The sequence below is a fragment of the Colobus angolensis genome, unplaced genomic scaffold (assembly GCF_000951035.1).
Source record: "Colobus angolensis palliatus isolate OR3802 unplaced genomic scaffold, Cang.pa_1.0 Scaffold93, whole genome shotgun sequence".
Classification (NCBI taxonomy): Eukaryota; Metazoa; Chordata; class Mammalia; order Primates; family Cercopithecidae; genus Colobus; species Colobus angolensis.
In genome coordinates this window covers 1,983,687-2,006,595 of record NW_012123265.1, presented here as the reverse complement: position 1 = coordinate 2,006,595, position 22,909 = coordinate 1,983,687, and the positions used below count along the sequence as shown (strand labels likewise).

General features: G+C 55.5%; 3 protein-coding genes across 4 annotated transcripts in view; 1 reads left to right on the top strand and 2 right to left on the bottom strand.

Annotated features, from left to right (window-relative positions):
* PSKH1 (protein serine kinase H1) overlaps window positions 1-14,508 on the top strand; it is a 49,386-nt gene extending 34,878 nt beyond the window's left edge. The window contains exon 3 of the mRNA XM_011932025.1: window positions 12,141-14,508. Coding sequence (XP_011787415.1) covers window positions 12,141-12,458 — 318 coding nt within the window. The 3' untranslated portion in view covers window positions 12,459-14,508. The remainder of the gene's footprint in view (window positions 1-12,140) is intronic.
* Window positions 14,509-14,705: 197 nt separating this feature from the next.
* CTRL (chymotrypsin-like) lies at window positions 14,706-16,731 on the bottom strand. The gene is given in 8 exon segments (XM_011932026.1): window positions 14,706-14,929; window positions 15,017-15,036; window positions 15,039-15,149; window positions 15,239-15,419; window positions 15,585-15,666; window positions 15,779-15,858; window positions 15,957-16,060; window positions 16,663-16,731. Coding segments are annotated over 8 exon segments (795 nt in total). The 5' UTR covers window positions 16,718-16,731; the 3' UTR covers window positions 14,706-14,767.
* A 2,756-nt stretch (window positions 16,732-19,487) lies between these two features.
* PSMB10 (proteasome (prosome, macropain) subunit, beta type, 10) lies at window positions 19,488-21,966 on the bottom strand. Of its 2 annotated transcripts, none has more exons than XM_011932027.1 (8): window positions 21,685-21,966; window positions 21,387-21,474; window positions 21,203-21,300; window positions 20,951-21,091; window positions 20,577-20,692; window positions 20,409-20,467; window positions 19,788-19,939; window positions 19,488-19,662 (listed from the first exon to the last, which is right to left on the bottom strand). In XM_011932027.1, exons 1-8 carry the CDS (start codon window positions 21,738-21,740, stop codon window positions 19,551-19,553), a joined length of 822 nt encoding a protein of 273 aa, XP_011787417.1. In that variant the 5' UTR covers window positions 21,741-21,966; the 3' UTR covers window positions 19,488-19,550. The 2 variants fall into 2 exon arrangements, with proteins under 2 accessions (XP_011787417.1, XP_011787418.1); XM_011932028.1 differs by having other exon boundaries at window positions 19,582-19,662; window positions 19,784-19,939.
* Between the last annotated feature and the right edge of the window lie 943 nt (window positions 21,967-22,909).

The window sequence follows — 22,909 nt, the reverse complement described above, 5'->3', positions numbered from 1 at the left end:
GTGAAACTGAAATTTTAAGATAGATCTGGGAATGTCTGAAGTTCGAGAAGCTGATTGTGTTCTGGGAGCTCTGCATGGTGCCAGGCTGTTGAGGGTCCAGCTGGCAGAGGGGGCATTGAGCTTAGCCCAAGAGGGAGGGAGAGAGATTTCCCAAGATGTGCTGACAGAGGAAAGACTCTGCTACAAGCCTGTAGGGTTGCCTGAGTTCCTGATTCTGGCAGTTGTTGACCTGGCAGTTTATCTAATTGGAGCTTGCACAGTCTTGCTAACTGGCTATTGATTACCTGAGGATTGGAAAATGACAAATGGGGTGGGGAGTGGATTCATGCCCAGTCCTACTGTAGCTGAAAGACTGGGTCCTTAGATTCTGCTTGCTGCTCTGCTGGAATCACAGGGCAGGACTCTGCGGCTCACAGTCAGTGAGAGAGAGAGAGAGAGTGTGTGTGTTTTGGGGAGGCACTGCCCTGCCTTTGCTCCTACTACGCTTTACCTGGAACTGAAAAGCATCAGTTCCCAGCTCCAGAGGCAAATCCTGGCAGACTCTGGTGGCCCTAATCTGTGACCGGGAGCTTGCCTGACCCCAAAAATCAGATTCTACCACCCCCTGTGGAGAGCTCTGGGTTGGGAGGGATCTGTCTGGGACATTTCCTGGGGGAGGGGTCCTTATCATGAGATCAGGCTCTCTCAACTGGAGACCAGTCCAGCAGACCCTCAGACCCCACAAGACCTATTAAATCAGAATCTACATTTTAATGAGATTCCAGGGCATGTGCATGAACATCAGGTGTCTGAGAAGTACCAGCCTCTGCCACTCCCTGGCAGGGCCCTGGTTTCTCTTTACTTTTCTGCATGGAGGTGAGGACAGACATCGCTAAAATGGGACCCAGCAATCACTCCTTCTAGCCATTCACTTCACAGCTAGGCGGTCTCCTGGTAAGAAGAGGCAGCACCTCCTTCAAGTTCCTGCCAGCAACCTGGCATGCTTTTATAGCTCTATCCCAGGACACTAGGACAGGCTTTTTTGTTGTTGTTCTCCTGGCCACTGCCCACCCACAAGCACACCTGCACACACCTGGGAAAAATGCAAGAGACATGAAGGCCTGTTCTTCCTATCCATGGAAGTTGAGATTGCCTAGGGGTAAGGAACTAGAATAGGGAATGGCCATAGGATGAACCTGCATTGGCAGGCACACGTGAACACAGGCCTTGGCATAGAGCCACTAGGCCTGGACAGTCTGGAACATGGACTGTGGTGCTCAGGTCAGGTGGTTGGGCCTTGATCCCACCCACTCCAGCCATCTGTCCTGTATGTGTGATAGGCATTTGCCCTTAGGAAGGCCATGTAAGAGAGCAAGGCTCTGCTGGGATAACCTCTGAGAGAGAGAGAGTGTGCCATGGTGAGGGGGATGTTGCTGTGTGAATGAAGGACCTCTGACGCAGCAGTGTTTGGAGGTGTGCATTCCTCACCAGCGAGTGTCTCATGGCGCTTGATGCCTTTCTAGGGGCACCTTTCCTGTTCACTGACCCGGTAGAGTGCTGTCCCTTGTATACCAGGCCCGGTCTGGTGTGCCTGTTTCCTGTGGGCTCTGTCCATGCAGCCCCAGTTCTGTGTAAGGCTCAGTGGCTTCCATGGACTTGAATAGAAAGCTTCCTGCAGAAGATGGGCTTTGAGAAGGAGGAGGCCCAGAGAAGGGAGCATTGCTGAGTGCTCCAGAATAAACAGATTGGGAGTGACGGAGCAGAGGTTGAAGAGGCTGGGGCAGGCCTGGTGTTTGTTGTTGGGAGCCCTCTGCACTGTGGGAGGAGCCCTCTAGGTTCTGGGTAGTGGAGGAGGAAGGCAGCAGAAAGTGGGAAGGGAGCCTGGCAGGAGGAAGGCTAACTGGAGGCTACTGGAATAATTCCATCCTGGCCTCCTGGGGATGTTTGGGGCAGACCAGGGATCCCAGGGATGGGATCCACATGGCATATGTAAGCCACAGTGGAGGAGGTGAAGGAGTATGGGGCAGAGCCCTAGCTCTGCAGGAGGGACATCAGTTTGTATGGGCAGACTTGGAGAGCATTCCAGGCTACCCTCTGACCTGGAGGGCAAGTGGGGTCCTGCCTGCCATCCTGGCACTCCAGATCCCCCAGCCCAAAGCCCATGCCTTAGACCCCACCCCACTCCCTGCATACCACAGGTCTGAGCCATTACCTCTGTTCACTCTCCACACCAAGCTTCTGCCTCAACTGTTCACGCTGCTCCCAGTATCGGTCTTAGTTGCTTAGAAATAATGCTGCCTACTGCCATTGTGTGGTGCCTACTGAGTAGCAGACCCAGGGCTGGACGTTCTGCACCCCTCACCTCCAATCTACAACAACCCTGCCAGGCGGTATGTAATCCCCGACCTTACAGATGAGGAAACAGATGAGGAAAATGGTGAGGTTACGTAACTTGGCTGTAGTCTACCAGCCGGAGAGTGGCAGGTCTGGGATTTGATTCCAGGCTGTCTTGGCTTCAGAGTTCTTGGCCTGTCTAGAGCTGCAGTCTGCTCTCCCTGGTATGTGTGCCTCAGCACGTTGCTGGTTTCTTGTTTCAGTACTTTCTGGCCGCTGATCAGTGGACACATCTCTCCTGTCTAGCCTGTAGGGTCCTTGAGGACAGCATGTACATCAGTACATATGCTCCCCACTGTCGTGTCCAGGCTTAGTACACAGTGGTACCTGTGTGCTAGGTTAAACTGGAGTATTTATAAGTGATAACTGGTGGGGGAACTTTCTCTTGGCTTCTCCTGAGGGAAGCACCAGTGGCTATTGGTGACACCCTGGGAAGGGTCCCAAATGTGACTGCTGGCAGGCAGACAGGCTGTACAGCCTGTGGAGTGCTCCCCTCAAGGGGCCAGACTCCAGGAAGAAGCAGAGAGCCTGCTAGCGATGCAATTAGGAGGCTGCTGGCCACAGCTGCCTGGGGGCACAGGCAGTGGGAAGACTTAAAGGCCCAGGGCTGGTGTGTGCTTGTCAACTTTTAGGGCAAATACAAGACTCTTGGAAAAGGAGTAAATGCTGAGGAGAGGATTACCGGAAAGGAGAAATCTGAATGTTTACCCAGCACCCAGAGGCACTGGAGTGGAGAGGGCATGAGGGCATGTTGCAAGTTGAGTAGAGACACAGGTTGGGAGAGACCTATGTGAATATGAGAGCAGTCTGAGGACACAGTCACCTTGAGAGGAGGCTTCCTATCACAGGAGGCCTAGGAGGCCTGGAGGAGCTGTTTCTAAAGGACGGCACAGAAGGTGAGTCATCAGCTGCAGACTCATGGTAGAGGACTGTCAGGGTCCTCCAATGCGGAGAGTCTGTGATTTACTTGACATGAAATGTGACATCCTTGATGTCAGTGCTTTTGTCAAGAGTTCTATTCCTAGAGGCAGGACAGATGAAGGGGCTCTTGTAGGATTGATATTAGAGTGATGCCATTAGGAGCTTTGCTGTCTGTTGCATTCAGCATCCTGAATTATCACCCTCCTCTGTTTGGGCAGTCTCTGAGCTGTGGGTGAGCCCAGGTCACTATACCAGGAACAGGTGGGCTTGGGTAGAAATTCTCACAGAGCCTTATGAGTGCTGCTGGTTAGGGGACAGAGTACTGTTGGGAGAGGATGCCCACCTTCATGACCACTCTGCTGCTACCTGGGTGACAAGGGCTGGTGAGAGGTGGCTTCCCAGGGGTGGGTGTCTGGTCTGCAGGTTGACCATACATTGATCTAGGGCTAAATATACCTGAAGAGGCAGTGAGCTTGACTACCTGTAGTTCTTTTTTTTTTGAGATGGAGTCTTACTCTGTTGCCCAGGCTGGAGTGCAGTGGTGTGATCTTGGCTCACCAAAGCCTCCACCTTTTGGGTTCAAGCGATTCTCCTGCCTCAGCCTCCCAAGTAGCTGGGATTATAGGCACCAGCTACCACACCTTGTTATTTTTTGTATTTTTAGTAGTGACAAGGTTTCACCACGTTGGCCAGGCTAGTCTCGAACTCCTGACCTCAGGTGATCTGCCCACCTCAGCCTCCCAAAGTGCTGGGATTACAGGTGTGAGCCACCACGCCCGGCCTCCCCACTTCTTAAAGTGGTTCTAACATGCCTTGGGATGTAGAAGATAAGATGAGATGCAGAGAATGTGGCATGTCTCAGTGCTCTCTAGGTGACGGGACTTGGTTATGCATCCTGGTCCTATGCTCTGACTTTATGTCTCCCTCCCTGCCCCTCACCTCCCCCCATATGTCACAAGGAGCAGCCATGTGAGCAGGGATAGGACCTCATCCCAGAGTCATGGGGAGCGCTGTCTGGCTGTCTGGAGAGCAGGAGACCAAATGTATATGCTGGTGGCAGAGTGGAGGCAGGGAGGCAGGGATTGTGTTTCCTGGCTTATGCTTGGATTCTCCTGGATGCTTCAGTTGCTTGACTTTTCTCACCTTCAGTGTGGGTGGGGACTGTGATGGACCCAGCAGCTCACCTCTCTTCTCACTGGCCCCTGCTCCCAGAGTCAGAGGATGGCTTTTCCATGACTGTCTCTATAGCTGACAGCACGAGCAAACACAAATCAATTTAGAATCCTTCGCTATAAGGCATCTGTCCCTAAGCCCTCCTTCCCTGCCGGCCTGCTGGGGCTGCTGCATGTCAAGTGCCGTATGCTGGTGCTGTCTGTGTGTGAGGATCCCATCAGGATGATCACATGCCCCCATACCTGGCCAGGAAGGTTCCCTCGGGAAAAGCCATCCCCATTTCACCAAAACATGAAGCGTTCAACAGATTAAGTCTCCCTCCTTCACTGCAGGAGCAGATGCCCTCAGGCTGGATTCCTGCCTGGTCACTAGGAGGTGGCATGGTTTAGGCCACTGGATGGAGGCAGTGGACCCTCAGTTGGTCACTGTGGTTGGGGACCTGCCCTTGGAGACCTCTGGCAGGAAGGCAGAGGGAAGCTCTCTCCATGTGAGGCCGGAGGCAGCTCTGAGTGGAGAAGAGCAGCAGCCCCATCTTGTGTCACCTCTGTGCCACCACTGGGCTCCCCAGAGCCCTGTCCTCTAGGTTTCCCTTTGTCACTGCTGTCCTGGTTGCATACACTCCAGAGAGCAGCAGCTTCCCTGTAGTGGCAGGAGCAGACCCACCCCCCACACTGCTGCATTCAGCCGTTCCTGCTGACCACCCATAGCATCACGTCAGCTTGGGTCACAGCTGCCTTTCATCACTTTTTCCACCTCCAGCCCTTGAGGCTTTGCCAACAAAGAGCAGGGTATGGTGGCTTGTGCTCAGAGCCATCCCTGGTGCGTCAGCCATCTCCTCCCTCTCCTGTCTTTTCATTGTCTGTCTCCACCTGGACAGCACTGCCCTTTACAGGCTCTGTCGCCGCTGGGCCCTCGAGTTCCTCTGGGAGCTGCTGGGCTGTCATCTTTCCTACATTCTGACCTCTTTATTTTTATTTATTTTATTTTATTTTTTAATAGAGACAAGGTCTTGTAGAGCCCAGGCTGGAGTGCAGTAGTGTGATTATAGTTCATTGTTACCTTAAACTCCTGGGCCCAAGCCATCTTCCTGTCTCAGCCTCCCGAATAGCTGGTTCTACAGGTGTGGGCCACCATACCGGGCTAATTTTTTAGGTTTTTTTTTGTAGAGATAGGGTCTTACTATGTTGCCTAGCGCGGTCTTGAACCCCTGGCCTCAAGTGAGTCTCCTGCCTCGGCCTCCCAAAATGCTGGGATTAGAGGTGTGAGCCACTGTGCCCAGCCCTGACCTCTTTAGATCCACTCATAGCCTCCCATGCTCATCCTCCTCCCACCCCTACTGAGGTGGAGGCTTGCTCTCAATTGCATAGCATAGCTGATGGTGACCTGGTCCAGCCAACCTCACTGGCTGTGCCCCTCCAGGCTCACCTTTCCAGGTCAGTCCTCCCATCACACAAGATTACCCTTTTCCATCGTGTCTGATGTCCCTTGGTAGACGTGTGGTGCCCAGAGAGCTCTGCTTCCTGTGGCCCATCCAGCTTGGAACAGAAGGCTCAGTCACATTCATGTCTTCGTTCTTCCTGCCATCCCATGTTGACCGTCTGCTGGCCCTGAGCCAAGTCTTATATGCCTGGGGTTCCAGGGACAGAGACCTGTGGATGAGATGGTTACAGCCGCTGAGCCTCCAAACTGCCTCAGAAATTAGGATGGGAGGAAGTTTAAGAAAAAAAAAAAAAGACCGGGCACAGTGGCTCACACCTGTAATCCCAGCCCTTTGGGAGGCCAAGGTGGCTGGCACCTGAGGTCAGGAGTTCAAGACCAACCTGATCAACATGGTGAAACCTCATCTCTACTAAAAATACAAAATTAGCTGGGCATTGTGGTGCATGCTTGTAATCCCAGCTACTTGGGAGGCTGAGGCAGGAGAACTGCTTGAACCCAGGAGGTGGAGTTTGCAGTGAGATCATGCCATTGCACTCCAGCCTGGGCAACAAGAATGAAACTCCATCTCAAAAAAAGAAAAAAAAAAATGCCAGGTGCCGTGGCTCATGCCTGTGTCCCAGCACTTTGGGAGGCCGAGGCGGGCAGATCATGAAGTCAGGAGATGGAGACTATCCTGGCTGACACGGTGAAACCCCGTCTCTACTAAAAATACAAAAAATTACAAAAAATTAACCAGACATGGTGGCACACCCCTGTAGTCTCAGCTACTCGGAAGGCTGAGGCAGGAGAATCTGTTGAACCTGGGAGGCAGAGGTTACAGTTAGCCGAGATCGCGCCACATCGCGCGACTGCACTCCAGCCTGGGTGACAGAGCGAGACTCCGTCTCTCTCTCAAAAAAAAACAAAAATCCAGGCTGGGCCCTGGGAACCACTTGGCCTCAGTGGAACCTGTGGTGAGTATAGATAAAAGAGATTATGCTGCAGCAGGCTTCTAAATCTGGAACCTTCCAGGGCTACTCCAGGACATTGTTAAAAGCAGATATCACTATGTTGGTGGCACGGGCCGATTGCAAAGCTGGCAAATAGCATCCTTCTCGATCTTGAGTTGTGCCCTGTCTCCCTCCTCTCCTTCCCCTCCACTTTGGCTCTGGGCAGGGACAGGTGGGGGCACACGATTTCATTTTGTTACCCATTTCAAGTTTCACAATGCAGCTTTACTAATCTTCAAGTTGTCCCACCTTTTCTCATTTTAATCTTTATTCTCTGCTTTTTTTTTTTTTTAAATTCTCTACTTGTTTTTAAAACTGCATTCTCTTCCCTCTATTTCTCTCCTCAGACTCTCTCCCCCCACACCCTTCCCTTTTCTGTTGCTAGCCCCTCACCCACCCTCTGCCGGATTCCAGGGTGGTAGATTCTGTCTGGTCTGGAAGCCCAGACACCAGGATGATGGGTTTTTGACCAGAGGAGGGGATGCTGGCTCTGCTGCCACACAGTGTCTAATTCTGCGGATGCTCTTCGTTGTGGGCAGCATCACAGTTCTTATTGTCATGCTGCTTTCCTGAGTAAACTCAAAGCTCTGTTTCCAGAATTTCCTCTGTGCCCTTTTCTCTGCTCTCATTCAGGCCCACGTAAGTACAGAAAGGAGGCCTTTGAAGGTGGGAATAGTGGGTCTGAAAATACATCTTGAAATAGAGCTGAGGGAAGAACTGAGTCATGGTAGCAAAGCCCAGGCTTCTTCCTCCCTTCCCATCCCTTCTCTAGCAGCGCTGTGGTGGGGCCACCTTCTCTGCCAGCCAGCCTGCCCCAGAATCATCATGGGTTAGATAAGGAGCTCAGGGCTCAAGAGGTCAGCTTAAATGCTAGACTCTGTGCTTCGTATATGGCCATATGAAGGAAAAGGTGGAGAAAAAGGAATCCAGGACTTTAGAAACTGGAAGTGACTTAGAGCTGATGACATTCAGCCCCTTTCTCGTGTCAAAAGTGAAGGCAGTGTGATTTCTGTAAGGCCAATAGAGAAGGTAGAACTAGAACTCAGGTTGCTGGGCTTGCAGTCTAACCCTTTAACCTATCCTAGATGCCACTCAGAAGAGACACCAAGGGGCCTTTCTCTCCCAGGCTCACTTGCCAGTAGGCAGTCCTGCCTGCTAGAGGAAGTCTAGGGCCACCCTGTAAGCTGTGTTTGCTGCCAGAAAGAAGCAGCTTCCTCCTCTGTCTGCAGCCTGTGCTAGACAGCTGGCACTGTTCTTTGTTTCCTTAGCCCTTTGGCTCAAGGTGAGACTGCTGGCAGTGGCTTGGGTAGTGTTCATTCCAGGCGCTTGTACCAGATATTAGAGCTAGAGCAAATGAAAAGGGTTGGTGCAGGGGGTCCTCGGGCGGGAGCGGAAAGCCCTTCCTGCTCTGCTGCCTCTCCCTCTCCAGGGGGAGTAGGACTCCACTGCCTAGGAGTGGCTTTAGCCCATCATGGGTAGGGGGATGAGGAAGTCCAGTTGGTAGGGAGGTGCTCACGGAAGAGGTCCCTCCCCATACCCACTATTGGCATCATTGCTGTTCCAACATCAGGAGCAGGTACCCTAAGTGCAAGGGGAGAAGGACTTTTTGAGGACCATGGACTCAGAAAGGCAGCCAGCTTGATGGTCGGAATCAGAGTGGAGGTGATGCCCTCCTCCCACAGACCCTGCTTGTCCTCCTCTTGAAGCAGGGCCCAGCCCTCACTCACGCAGTAGCCTCCTGGAGTGCTGGGATTAGAGGCATGAGCCACTGACTTGTAAGGCCCTTTTCTCTTGCTTAGAATGCTTCCAGCCAGTCAGTCCTTGGCTGACACACATACTTACGTGGCTCCAGGGGAAGCAGGTGGGTTGGGCTGCTAATGTTGAGTGCTTTCTTAGGAGATGCTGAGTTGATGTGGGGCCTGAAGCCTGGCTGTGGGTGAGTGTGGAAAGCCTTACTTTTCTGAGCCCAGTGGGAGGCCTCAGCAGGGCTTCCAGAGGCTGCTATTCTGGAGGTCATCTTAAGCCCCTGCCTCACTGTCAGTGAGCTGGATGAGGACCACCTTCTTGTGTTCAGCCTGACTTTTCTTCTGTAGGTTCCTCTGTGTACAAGGGTTAGGCTGGGGGCCAGGTCAGGACGACTTGAGTCACTTTGGCTTGGGGGATCCACCTGGCCCAGCTGCTCACAGCTCTTCAGAGATGGGGAGAGCTGGGACTTGCCAGAGAGGCCAGGCCAGCCCTCAGACAAATGAGTCCATCTGCATTCTGCAGACAGCCACACGTCCACAGTAATTGGTGAGGCGAGAATCTTGGGGAGCAGGGGGAGAGGGATCAATCTGGCTGCTGCTCCGCGATCAGCAGGGGTTGATGCCTGCTAGTGTGAGCCTGTGCCACTCTGAAGATGGAGACACTTAAGCCTATAGGGCTGGTCTGGGGAGAGGCCCCTCCAAGACTGCACTGGTGACTTGTTTGGAGTTTCAAGTCCATGGTTTGGCTGGATGTGGATGTCAAGTGGTGAGACCTCCAGTCCATCCGTGTTCAGGCTCCTGGCCTCTGTAGGGGAGTTGCCCCTCTTTTGTCTTGGCTGGACCAAGGGGCAGGGGCAGGATCCATGTCCCAGCCCTGTTGGGACACCCTGGGCTATCAACCCTGTCTTGGGGCTGTTCCAGCAACAGGCCAGGCTGAGCTGCAGCGTGCTTCCTAGTGAGTCCTCCTCTTCCTGGAGACTGCAGAAAGCCAGCAGGCAGCAGAGGTGTCCCCTGACCCACTCTGTTCAGCTGTGTGTGTGCTGTCTCCATCAAGCTTCTTTCTGTCTCTCCAGTGGGTAATGGGGGCTACAGTGAATGTCTGTGGTCTGGACTGGCTGCCCCCAGTAGTGATTCCTTGTCTTCAGGGGGCACCCCATGGAGCTTTCTTTCTTAAAAGATTTTTTTAAATTTTGTGTTTTTCTTTGAGACGGAGTCTTAACCATCTTGTCCAGGGTGATCTTGAACTCCTGGAATCAAGCAATCCTCCTGCCTCAGACTCCCAAAGTGTTGGGATTACAGGCAGAAGCCACTGCTCCTGGCTTTTGGGGCTTTCTTGAGCTGTGATCCAAAAGCTATTGTGGCAGCTGTCTAGTCCAGTTGCCCTGCATATCGGTCTCAATACCTCAATATGAATCTTTTTTTTTTTTTGAGATGGAGTCTCACTCTGTTGCTGGAGTGCAGTGGTGCGATCTTGGCTCACTGCAACCTCCGCCTCTTGGGTTCAAGCAATTCTCCTGCCTCAGCTTCCTGAGTAGCTGGGACTACAGGCACACACCATGCCCGGCTAATTTTTGTATTTTTAGTAGAGATGGGGTTTCACCATGTTGGCCAGGATGGTCTTGATCTCCTGACCTTGTGATCCACCTGTCTCAGCCTCCCAAAGTGCTGGGATTACAGGTGTGAGCCACCGTGCCCAGCCTTCAGTATGAATATTGAAGTACACAAGCCCCCAGGAGACTTACCTGCCTGTGTGGGAGGGCTGTTGCTCTCTGCGCCCACCCACAGCCCTTGGATAGTAAGGCATCTGTGGGCCTCCGTAGGCTGCATGCTCCTGGACCCTGACTTTCCTCCTCCTCAGGCCCAGTGTCTCCCCAAGAGTCACTGGGTGCTGCTGGCCCACTGATGAGGATGACCCTATTAGGTGTGTTTGGGAATGTGGTTCCCTTGTTGCTCCCACTTCAGCTCAGTAAAACTGGGAATGACCTTCCAAAGAGTGGGTGAGGACAGAAGCTGCAGGTAGCCCCAGCCCTTCTTCAGGAAGGTGGAAGCATGTTCTCCCTGCCTCACCCCTCTGTGGCAGTGGGGAAGGGGGTAGGGGAAGAGTTGGAAGTCAAGGGAGCCAGACTGGGGGTAGCAGTAGTCAGTGTGTGTGTGTGTCTGCTACATGGCTGTGCACCTGCCCTGAAGGTGGGCCCTCAGATCCCTGGCATGTTCAGGGGTTCCTCAAGGTGAAGGGTACCACGGGTGGAACAGGCAGACCTCAGCTGGCAGGAAGGAAAGTGATGGCATCCTTAGCATTCCTGTTGAGTCATCTGCAGCATGCTCAGAAAAGGTCCTAGCTGCCTACCCTTTGGGTAGGCCTCAGAGCCTGTGCCAAAAGTGCTCCTAGGAGATGCAGGGACGCAAGGACTCACCTGGCTAAGCCCCAAGGCCTGGAAGCAGCTTCAGGAAAGGGCACCCATCCGGCAGCACTGTGGGTTGTTTACTCGCTGAGCCCGTGCCTGCTGAGTGCTTCCTGTATGTGCAGCACCAGGCACTGGGGCTCATCCAGCTCAGCATGATCTCATGGGAATAATAAACCAACATGAAATTGCAGTCTCAAGTTACAGCTGGAATAATTGCTGGAAGCACTGGGGGCTAAGAGGGAGTCTAAGCAAGTGTCCTTTATCCTGAGAACCTGAGGATCCAGCCAGGTGAAGACAGCATGCAGCCTGAGGCCCTGAGACAGACAGCTGCTGGGTTCGCGGCTAAGATGAGGCAGCCCTGGGTGCACGTGGTAGAGTGGGTTTTGTGGAGTTCCTCCCAGGGGACAGAATGTACTAAAATGAGGCTGGCGCACAGCACTGCCAGGAGCCCTTTGTGGCTTAGAGAAGTAATGCGGGCTGGAGGGTGCCACTGAGAAGGGTCTTGGTTCCTGCCTCGTCCCGGGAGCACCTGCCCTCAGCCAACGGGGAAATCTAGTTGCCTTGAATTGTTTTCTTTCCTCCCCACGCTGGGAGGCGGAGGCAGGGAGTAGTGGTCTCCTACCACTGCTGTGGCAGTTGGAGAGAGGTTGGACCTTCTCTGTAAGGAATGGGAAGTTCCCCTCTAAGTGGCCTGATCCTGGTCATCCAGAGATTGGAGTTTCAATCTGACTTAGGATGTGGTGGAAAAGTTTGAGTCATTCTCTTACATTCCCCTGAGTTACGAAACTCCTGGGGCAGGTTGGGGGGTCTTGGCAGAGGCCATCTCCCTGAGCCAGGCTTTGGGTCCAGTGCACCATGGAAGTTTGCTCCCTGGGAGAGTGGACGGGTCCTTTCCTTCCTTGCCAGACTCCATCACCTGGAGAGCAGCCCCTGTTCAGCCTGGGCCAGCGTTGGGCAGGGAGGCCCCAAGCACTACATGAGAGGAGGGGCAGCACCTCTCTCGGGAAAGTGGAGGGATGCTGGGTAGTGGCCTCATCCAGATGGGGTGGGCAGTGTCGGATGCTCTCACTCTAATGCTTGTCCTTGGTCTCTAGCCCTGGCCTAGTGTGTCCAACCTGGCCAAGGACTTCATTGACCGCCTGCTGACAGTGGACCCTGGAGCCCGTATGACTGCACTGCAGGCCCTGAGGCACCCGTGGGTGGTGAGCATGGCTGCCTCTTCATCCATGAAGAACCTGCACCGCTCCATATCCCAGAACCTCCTCAAACGTGCCTCCTCGCGCTGCCAGAGCACCAAATCTGCCCAGTCCACGCGTTCCAGCCGCTCCACACGCTCCAACAAGTCACGCCGTGTGCGGGAGCGGGAGCTGCGGGAACTCAACCTGCGCTACCAACAGCAGTACAATGGCTGAGCCGCCTGGCTCTGCGCATGTGCAGCACGGCCCAGCCTGGCCACACACTGCGGTGCCATCTGTGCCTGATGCCCTCTCTGGAGATAGGCTCATGTAGCCCGCAGTAGGTGAAGAATGTCTGGCTCCGGCCCTTTCTCTGTGCCCTCAGCAGCCCCTGCCCTCACCATGGGCCTGGGCCGGGTGTGACAGAGTGGAGGTAGCCCACGGGGCTGTGACTCCCCCTGAACTGGGAGCCTGGCTTGGCACTGATACCCCTCTTGGTGGGCAGCTGCTCTGGTGGAGTTGGGAAGGGATAGGACCTGGCCTTCACTGTCTCCCTTGCCCTTTGACTCTTCCCAAATCAGAGGGGCCTGCAGTGCTGGGTGAAGTGTCCTGTGGCCTCAGGACCCTTTGGGACAGTTACTTCTGGGACCCCCTTTCCTCCACAGAGCCCCTCTCCCTGGTTCCACACATTCCCATGCATCCTGATCCTTCAGATTATGCTCCAGGGGGAGACCCTGGTAGGCACAAAGCTTGTGCCTTGACTGAAACCGTAGCGTAGCCCCTAGCTAGATCCAAACAACCCTCCACCTCCCAAGCAAGATCTGTCTTCCTTCATGGTGCCCCGAGGGAGCCTTCCTGGTCCCAGGACCTCTGGTGGTAGGGCCATGGCGTGGACTTTCACCCTTCTGGACTGTGTGGCCATGCTGGTCGTCGGCTTGCCCAGGCTTCAACCTCTCCAGACTCTGAGGGGTCTCTGCCCACCAGCCCACTGCCCTTGGTGCCTTCTTTGTAGAGCCTACTGCTACCTCCCTCTCCCCATTGGATGTTCATTCCATTCCCCAGGTGCCTCCTTCCCAACTGGGAGGGGTTAAAGGGAGCCCCACTGCTGCTACCTGGGGGATGGGGCACCTGGGGGCCAAGGCAGAGGGCAGGGGGCCCCTCCCCATTAGGGTCCAGTGTCAGCCTGGGTTCTATCCTTTGGTGCAGCCCATTGCCCTTTCCCTTCAGGGTCTGTCGCTCCCTCCTCTGCAGCTGCGCAAAGACGCCATCTGGTGTCTGCATGGGTGTTGGCAACCTGGGAGTGATCACTGCACACCCATCGTGCACACCTGCCCATCGTGCACACCCGCTCATCGTGCATACCCGTAGTCCTCCACGAAGACATGGGAAGGTAGGAGTTGCCCCCCTGGGGGAGGGTCCCAGGCTGCTCACCTCTCCCCTTCTGCTGAGCTTCTGCGCACCCCTCCCTGGAACTTAGCCATACTGTGTGACCTGCCTCTGAACCCTGGGTGCCTGGGGCACTGCCTTCTCACACCTGGCCTTGCCCCGTCCACCCCGTGCTGCTTCCCTTCACAGCATTAACCTTCCAGTCTGGGTCCCGCTGAGTCGCAAGCTGGAAGGAGCCCCTGTGGGAGGTGGGTGGGGTTGGGTGGCTGCTTTCCCAGAGGTCTGAGCCAGAACCGTCCCCATTTCTGTTGTGGTATCTCCCCCTACCACAAACCAGGCTGGAACCCAAGCCCCTCCCTCCACAGCTGCCTTCAGTGGGTAGAATGGGGCCAGGGCCCAGCTTTGGCCTTAGCTCAACTGCAGGGCCCCTGCCATTGGGGGAGGGTTTGGCTCCCACTTAGCTTTTGCCAGTCGGCAGCCTGGGCCAGGCCCTCCTCTTCCTGCATGTGCCACCTCCAGTGGGAAACAAAACTAAAGAGACCACTCTGTGCCAAGTCAACTGTGCCTTAGACACACCCTCCTGCCGTCCTCACTGCCCCCTGGGCAGGAGGCAGTGGAGAACCAAGTCCCATGGCCTCAGAATTTCCTCCCAGTTCCCTAAGTGTCTCTGAGGACCTGAAGCTCTGGGGATTATGTTCTCTCTTGCCCAGGGTGGGCCTGGTCCTGAGGGCGGGACAGGGGGTTTGGAGATGTGGGCCTTTGATAGACCCACTTGGGCCTTCATGCCGTGGACCGTGGATGGAGAATGTGCAGTTATTTATTATGCGTATTCAGTTTGTAAACGTATCCTCTGTATTCAGTAAACAGGCTGCCTCTCCAGGGAGGGCTGCCATTCATTCCAGCAGCTCTGGCTTCTTGCTGTAGGACCAAGGGGTTGCCCTGGAGGAGGGGTGGGGTCCCCGGCCTGGGCATGATTACTCTAGGAAGAGCCACTGCTACTCAAGGAGCCACTCAGCCCCTTCCATGCCAGAAGTCCAAGTAGGAAGTCGACCCCTCAACAGCCTCTGCTTTCTCCTGAGCCAGGAAGACAGACACGAATGCATGATGGGACAGGGCCTGGGTCTTTAATGGGTTGAGCTGGGGAGGGGCCTATGGTGGGCTCAGTTGTAGGCAATGACCTGGTTGATCCAGGCGCTGAACTTGCTAACTCGAGTATACATGGCAGGTGCGCGCACAATGCAGTTTTTGGTACCCCAGGAGACAATACCAATAAGCACCCACGTGTTTCCCTTCTGGCAGACAAGAGGGCCTCCGGAATCACCCTGAGAGGGAAGAGGGAGGGAGAAGTGAGTGTGGGGGATTGGGGAGGTGTCACAGGATAGCGCAGAGGACCGGGTGCTGGGGCTCACCTGGCACGAGGAAGCACCTCGCCACCTGCACAGATCATGGAGTCAGTGATATCTGAGCCCCAGTACTGCTGGCACTGATTCACAGTGACCAGGGGCAAAGCCACCTGCTGCAGACGTGCTGGTGTCACATTGCCTGTGGGCCAGGAGGGGTGGTCAGGTGGGGCCCAGAACACTGGTCCCCAGCCCAGTCCTCCCACCCTGAGCTTTGGCCTGAGTTCCTACCCACGCCACTGAGGCGACCCCAGCCGGTAGTGACACATGTGAGGCCTTCAGTCAGAGCCTCGTTTGAGGATGCCAGGCAAACTGGCGAGATGCGTGTTGTGTACTGGGCTGGTGAGGCGAGCTTCAGCAGCGTCACATCATTGTTCATGGTGGTAGGGTTCCAGTTAGGGTGTGTAATGGCCTGTGGGGTCAGAAACAGTCCATGTTGGGCTGAGGTGGGCCCCGGCACCTGGGGCTGATGGGTGCTGAGCAGGGTAGGCCAGGGCGTGTCCTGAATTCCCTGTTCCCAGCACCCACCCACTTGCACTGCCCACTTTTCCTCCGTGTCTGCAACCCAGGCACTCACCCGAGAGATGGACAGAACCTGCAAGGGCTCAGTGTTCGACGATAGGTCATGGTCGCCCAGGACAACAAAGTGGCGGCCAGGGCTGCAGGGGTGTGGGGTTAGGCAGCTGCAGGGAGGCCAGAGCAAGAAGGGGACAGCCAGGGGAGGAGGCAGGAAGAGGCGAGGGGCAGGGCAGGTGGAGTGCAGGTGCTCACCTGACATTGCAGTGGGCAGCAGTGACCACCCAGGACTGGCTGATGAGAGAACCACCGCAGAAGTGAAAGCCGCTGCTGTCCTGGGGTTAGGGCTCAGAGGTCAGAGTGGGGTTGGGCTGCTTAGGCTGCCCCTAGGCATGACGTACCCAGGACCCTGCCCACCCCTCCGGTGGTATACCTGCAGGGACACCTGCCAGGGCCAGGAGCCTGGCACTGCATTCTCCCCATTGACAATCCTCTGGCTGAAGCTCAGGGCTGGTTTGATGGCAGGAACACTGCAGCCTGGCCATTGGGCCAATGAGGACCTGCTTCCTATGCCTCAGCCCACCTTTCCCCACCTCCTTCTGGGTGCCCGAGGCTGTGCACCCCAGAGAGGTCAGTCGAGAGGGTACAACACTACCCCTTTCCCAACAGGCTACATGCAGGCACCTTCGGGCCCCACAGGTATCTTGGTTATCCCCATCCAACCAGTCCCGCAGCGCTGCTGTTCTCTCACATCTTTCTCCAGCCTAGTCCCCGCTGTTCCCCATCTCTACCCCTGGTCTCTCTGCCTGCTCCAGGCCTGAACAGTACATACCCTTCATGCAGCCAGAAGGTTGTTTCTAAAAGTCATGGACAGCTCTTCCTGTCTCAGCTTCCTAAACACTCCCGGACTCCAGGGCCTTGCTCAAGCTCTGGTCCTATTCGTGAGACTCCCCCACCCCACCTCTTGCCCCCTCCCAGCCCTGCAGGCCTGTTCCGGCTCCCCTGCCCTGGCATATCCTGTTTCCTTTGCCCACTCTGTCCACCTTTGTCGTTCCAGCCAGCCTGGCCCCTTCCCTGGGCTGGTGCTGGGAGCTGAGTTGTTCCCAGGTCTGAATCAGGGCTGGTCCTGGCCCACTCACCCCAGGAGGAACCGAGGAGAACCAGGCTTAGGGTCAGGCTGAGCAGCAGCATCATGGCAGATGTGAGGTTGGGAGCTGGGCCTGGCTTTATGGGTCTTCTCGTCCTTGAGCTAAAGCTCCAGGCCTGAGGCCAGGCCAGCTGTGTAGACCCAGCCCCCTCCCACGCTCCAGTCAAGAGAGGCCCTTTAGGCAAGGTCCCCTGACCCAGGCCTATACTTACCAGAGCCCAGGTGTGAGGCTCTCACCTCTGCCACCTCCCAAAGCCTGGCCTCTAGTTGGCTCCCAGAACCACCTGCCATTCCAAATGTTGAGCCCTGGGTACCGAGGGCAGATGGTTAAATTAGGTCTATAGTGACAACCTGGTGGCTGGGATCAGAGGAGTCTCCCAGGGCTATCAAAGGCACCAGGCTATCAGAGAAGGCTGCTCAGTGTCTAGGGTGTTCTGACTGGTGGAGGGAATGCTCACTGTGGTCAACTTTGCTGTGAAGGGCCAGGGGCTGTGAGGTTCTGGCAGGTTGGGAGTCCTAACACATCATCTCAGTGGTTCCTCATCCGTTTGAGGTCTGCTCAGAGATGGTGACTCTCCCACCAGCACATGGCTGAGTTGGACACAAACCCGCATTTGTCTGGCACTGAAGCCCCCAGTCTTTTTTTTTTTTTTTTTTTTTTTTGAGACGGAGTCTGGCTCTGTCGCCCAAGCTGAAGTGCAGTGGCCGGATCTCAGCTCACTGCAAGCTCCGCCTCCCGGGTTCACGCCATTCTCCTGCCTCAGCCTCCCGAGTAGCTGGGACTACAGGCACCCGCCACCTCGCCCGGCTAGTTTTTTGTACTTTTTAGTAGAGACGGGGTTTCACCGTGTTAGCCAGGATGGTCTCGATCTCCTGACCTTGTGATCCGCCCGTCTCGGCCTCCCAAAGTGCTGGGATTACAGGCTTGAGCCACCGCGCCCGGCCAAGAAGCCCCCACTCTTAACAATGAGATGATGCTTGTGAAGTGCCTGGCATTTAGGAGGGCAAAGTGTGAGCTCTTGGTGCCTGGCAGACCCTGGACTGAGGCTGCAGGTGGAGAGTGACAGCCATCAAAACTCTGCCACCCTCTCTAGGCCTTGGGGCTCCCATGGGCAAGCCCCTGGTTTCTGCAGCCCATTTGTTACTGAGCTGCAGGCCAAGCTTGAAGGGAGAAGACCCCCTGTGTGTAGAATTCCAACAGGTGCATTGGCTGGCCTCCTTCCGGGAGTGTGAGGGCTTTAACTGATTCAAGAACAGATCAGGGCTGGGTGTGGTGGCTTACGCCTGTAATGCCAACACTTTGGGAGGCAGAGGTAGGAGGCTTGATTGCAGGAGTTCGAGACCAGCCTGGGCAACATGATGAAACCCTGTCTCTGCAAAAAAAATTTTTTTTTAATTAAAAAATGATCTGGGCATGGTGGTACACACCTGTAGTCCCAGCAACTGAGAAACCTGAGGCAGGAGGGATCACTTGAGCCCTTTTCAAGGCTGCAGTGAGCCATGAGTGCACCACTACATTCCAGCCTGGGCGATGGAGCTAGACCCCGTCTCAAAAAAAGAAACCGCATCAGTCAAAAAATGAGATGAATTGGCCAGGCGCAGTGGCTCACGCCTGTAATCCCAGCACTTTGGGAGGCCGAGACGGGCGGATCACGAGGTCAGGAGATTGAGACCATCCTGGCTAACACAGTGAAACCCCGTCTTTACTAAAAATACAAAAAATAGCTGGGCGTGGTGGTGGGCGCCTATAGTCCCAGCTACTCAGGAGGCTGAGGCAGGAGAATGGCGTGAACCCGGGAGGCAGAGCTTGCAGTGAGCCAAGGCTGCACTCCAGCCTCGGTGACAGAGCGAAACTCTGTCTTTAAAAAAAAAAAAAAAGATGAATTAATGGATAGAGAGATGGATAGATGATAAAGCAAATATAACAAAATACTATCAGGTCTATGGTGACCTGACAGGGTATGGGTATTCAATATACAACTCTACTTTTCTATTACATTTACAAATATTCATAATAGAATGTTGGGGTTCAGGGAGCAGTTAGCGGCCCAGGGATGTCCAGCCTGGCATAGACCCTCCCTGGAGCCTGGGCCGACTCTCCCTGACAGTTCTGAAGCTGCAGTGGAGTTCATCTGTTCTCACTAAGGGCAGGATGCTCTTGCTGGCACCCAGCAGCCAGGCCTGAGACTCAGCAGGGGCCCAGCAAAGGTTTGTTGGAGAAATGCGTCCTCTCTCCCCATGTGAGTCCTATGAGCCTTATTAATCCGGAAAACTTGGAGTCACAAGCCCAGCATGTGCAGACAGAAGCCAAGCTTCCTGTGAGCAGTGCAGGCATGCCTCGCCATCTGAGGGGTGTCACCGGTAAAGATGTGAGGTTGAGAATTGCTTGGTGAGAACTTGCCTTGGAGTCAGGGAGTGGCTCCTCTTGTCAGCACTTTAGCCCTCAGTGAGGCCTTACTGAAAGGTATGAGCTTTGTCCTGGGCCACTGAGGAGCCATGGAAAGTCCCTAGGAGGGGTCATGGGGTCTTTTGTGTTTTACAAGTCTCCGGTGGACTACAGGGCAAGAACAAGGCAGTGGAGTGGTGGGGGAGCCTCCAAGGTGTGGAGTCAGAAGGAAGGTTTGGATGGAGATCAAGCCTGCAATGCTGGCCAGGGCTGGGGTTCTGGAGTTGTAGGTGCCTGAGGTGATGAGTGAAGAGCATCTCTTAGGCCAGACATTAGAGCTATGGGAAGTAATGGTCCCTGCAGGGACGCCTTAGCTACAGAGCCTTGCTGGCTGCCTGCCCACCCTACTCCACTCAAGAATGACACAGCCATCTGTTTAACTGTATTTTCTGGGTTTATTCCCCCTTGTTCCAAGCTCTAAGCCTCAACCTGTTTTACTCCACCTCCATAGCCTGCACAGTTTCCTCCACTAGCTCCAGGGTTAGTGGCTTCACGGTTTGGGTCAGGACAGCTGTGGTTCCAGGCACAAAGTGGTAGCGGCCAGACCTGGGAGAGAGGAGGGACGGCCTCTGAACATGGGCCTGTCATGTGGCCCATCCCCTTCTTGCAGCCCTCTATCTCCCCTGCTACAGCCCCAGACATCCCTGTGGTACCCCATCTCCAGCACTCACCTCTTCACGGGCTCTGTGGGCGAGCTCAGTGTCCGCAGCAGCTTGGCACCGGTCTTCGTGATTACACATGCGTCCACATTGCCCCCGGAGCCCAGGTCACCCAAGATTCCGGCGGTGATGGCTTCCACCAGCAGCCCCTGAGCAGCCTCTAGCTGCGGTGATGAGTGTGTGAGGCTTGATGGGCCCTCTGCTGTTAACTTAGGCTACAGCCTGGGGACTTGCTTGTCCACTCACCCAATCTGGTCTTGCACCCTAAACCCCCACTGTGTTTCTCCCTCTGAGCCTTAGCCACCTCTGAGGCAATATCACCTGCTTCCATCCCACCCCAAACAAAATCTAGGCTCCAGACGTTGATATAAGTGGGACCCTACTGGTCCTTCCCTCCGCCCTCGGCTCCAAAAGGTCCTCTGTGAGCTTCGACTTCTCCCAACCGTCCAGGCTTTGGTATTGGACGGTGTTGTGCCAGGACCGCACTTCTCTGCCCTTACTCCACTCACCCTTCAGTGGTCACCTCCTCCAAGCCTTCCCCCACCTCCACACCGGGCCAGGGTCCTGTGCTCCCCCAGCTCCCGGGTGCACATCCCACCAGCGACCACATAGTCGGGGACAGAGGCCGCTCACCGTCATGTTCGGCTGGAACCGGTCTTCTAGCACCGCCAGGGCCTCGCCCTGGCCAGAGCCTGAAGGCAGGAGAACCATCTGAAGTCAACCGCTGCCACCCCTTTTGGAGTACAACCGTGAGGCCAAGGTCACGGGCAGGGTTCGAGGAGAAGGGACAGAAGTGCTCACCCAGGGCTGTGAAGGGCAGACGGCTGTAGGAGCCATGGGGATGCACGCCGTAGAGCTGTGGTCCAGTAAGGTCTACGCCGCCCACGATCAGCGATGCACCCACGTGGCCCCGGTATCTGCTCGAGAATGGGCGGGGTCGGTCACAAGCGGGGGCCTAGGCCCCGCCCCTCTATGCCCCCGCCCTTAGGTGCTATCCCCGCCCCTTCCTGTGATCTGGCGCCCGATGACTGACATAGCCTTTTCCGATAGCCCAGCTTCTCTTGGGCCGGCCTCTTCCGGTCACGTCGCGGCCCCGCCCCTTTTCTGTCCCGCCTTCCATTGGCCCTGCCCCCGCACCGACCCCTCCCGGGATCCTGTTGGCCCCGCCCCCGCACCGGAAGAGCGTCTGGCACAGGACACGAGTGACCGTGGCCACGCGGGGCTCTCGGCCCGTGGATAGCGCGTGTAGCTCCATCTTGGACGCCACCATCCTTGTAGTCATCTCGGCGTCAGCGGCTACTCCAGCCCCACAGCAGCTGAGGGAAAAGGGAGGATCGGTGTGGGCAGGGCTGGCACGTGCCGGGACCGGAGTGGGAACGAGGGGGCTGTTCTCTTTTGCATGAGGGAACTGGGCTGGGGAGTCTCACTAGATTTTGGGGGCGATGAAGTGGATCTTCTCACAGCTCTTGTCCGCCACAACCGAATCGTTAGTAGCTCGCGTGTCGGCGCCCAGAATGACTCCGTCCTGAGGAGAGGGAGGGACCGCAGCCTCAGTGCCTGCTCGATAGTCCGGGCTCCCCTCCAGCTCCCCTGTCCCTCTCCGCTGCTCACTTGGAACACAAGGCCCGCGATGGTTGTCCCGGTCTTGCGTGCATGAGGGACCTTGAGCCCCGGGAGGACGCGTTCCAAGGATGCATTTCTAGAAACGGAGGAGGGCGCCCAGGATTCGGCTCTGCTTCCAGTACCCCTGTTGCTTCCCCTAACTTGATCCCCGTCTCCTTCATCTTCTGGGGTAAGCCTGGAACCCAAGTCGCCCAACACACCCTCCCCCACCCCCAGCCAGAAAAAAAGGCCACGACCAAGCAGAGGTGACTCAGGAGTGCTCGTCCCCTCCCCAGCCCCGCTTCACCTTTGGCAGTTCTCGAAGGAGAAGCCCCCTCGGGGCTCCAGGGCTGGCTTCAGCATCTTGGGGCAGGCAGAGCGGATTAGGGGTCGCGGGTGGATGGGTCGGTCAGACAAGTGGGGCCAGTGAGGAACTATAAAGTCCTCTGCTAGGCTCCACGTCTGTCCTTCCTGCTTTCGCTTTCGCCTTTACCCTTCAAAGGCCCGTGGCGGTTTTCTGCATCTTGTCTTTCACTTTCGGCTTCACTTGTGGCTCTGAACATTTGGGGAACGGGGGGATGTCCCTTGCTGTGCCCTCTGTGCTGCTCACAGGGTCCTCTGTTGGATAGAGGTTCAAATCTCTTCCCTTCTGGACATTGTTCAGGTCCTCCTCCCCCTCCATCTGAGCCCCCTGCTCTTACCCTAGCCCTAACTCTGACCTCCAGTCCCAGCATAATAAAGCTCTCAGAGCCTTGGCCAAGTCTGCATTGTTGCTGGCCACCCAGTAGCATCAGGCATGGCTGACTTTTGTTCCTTGTCACCTTTCTTCCAACTCTTGCCTCTTTTGTTGCCTTCATTCCTCTGCGAAACCTCAAACACAGGCTCAGTCCTCAGCCACAGGGACCTTGGTCTTTCCATCTTCCGTCTCAGGTGACATCTTCCCCCTCTAAAGAGGGGCACCATGGGTGCTGGGTTCCACTCATGGCCAAGCCTTGTTATTTCACCTCTTCAGTGACCTCTTGTCTGCACACATCTTTCTCCTAGCACTTCTCGTCTCAGCTAGCAACCTCTCCCACGTGGACATTGCACTGGCCTCCCTGATTACCTTGCGATTCTTGCCCCCTACCTCAGGCTACACCTTACCCTGCAGAGAGCGGGTCTTTTTGAATTGGAAATCTGGTCACACTCTTTCTCTGGTTTAAACCCTTCAGCAATCTGGGCCTGGTGGCTCACACCTGTAATCCCAGCACTTTGGAAGCCTGGGAGTTCGAGGCTGCAGTGAGTATGGATCATGCCATTGCCCTCCAGCCTGGGTAACAGACCCCATCTCAAAAGGGGGAAAAAAAAGACTTGGGTTTGAGGCTAAGAGCAGCACGCAGCTGCCAAAGGGTTTATTTATTTATTTATTTTTTTGAGACGGGGTCTTACTCTGTTGCCCAGGCTGGAGTACAGTGGTGCAATCTCAGTTCACTGGAACCTCTGCCTCCCAGGCATAAGCACTCTTCCACCTCAGCCTCCTGAATAGCTGGGAC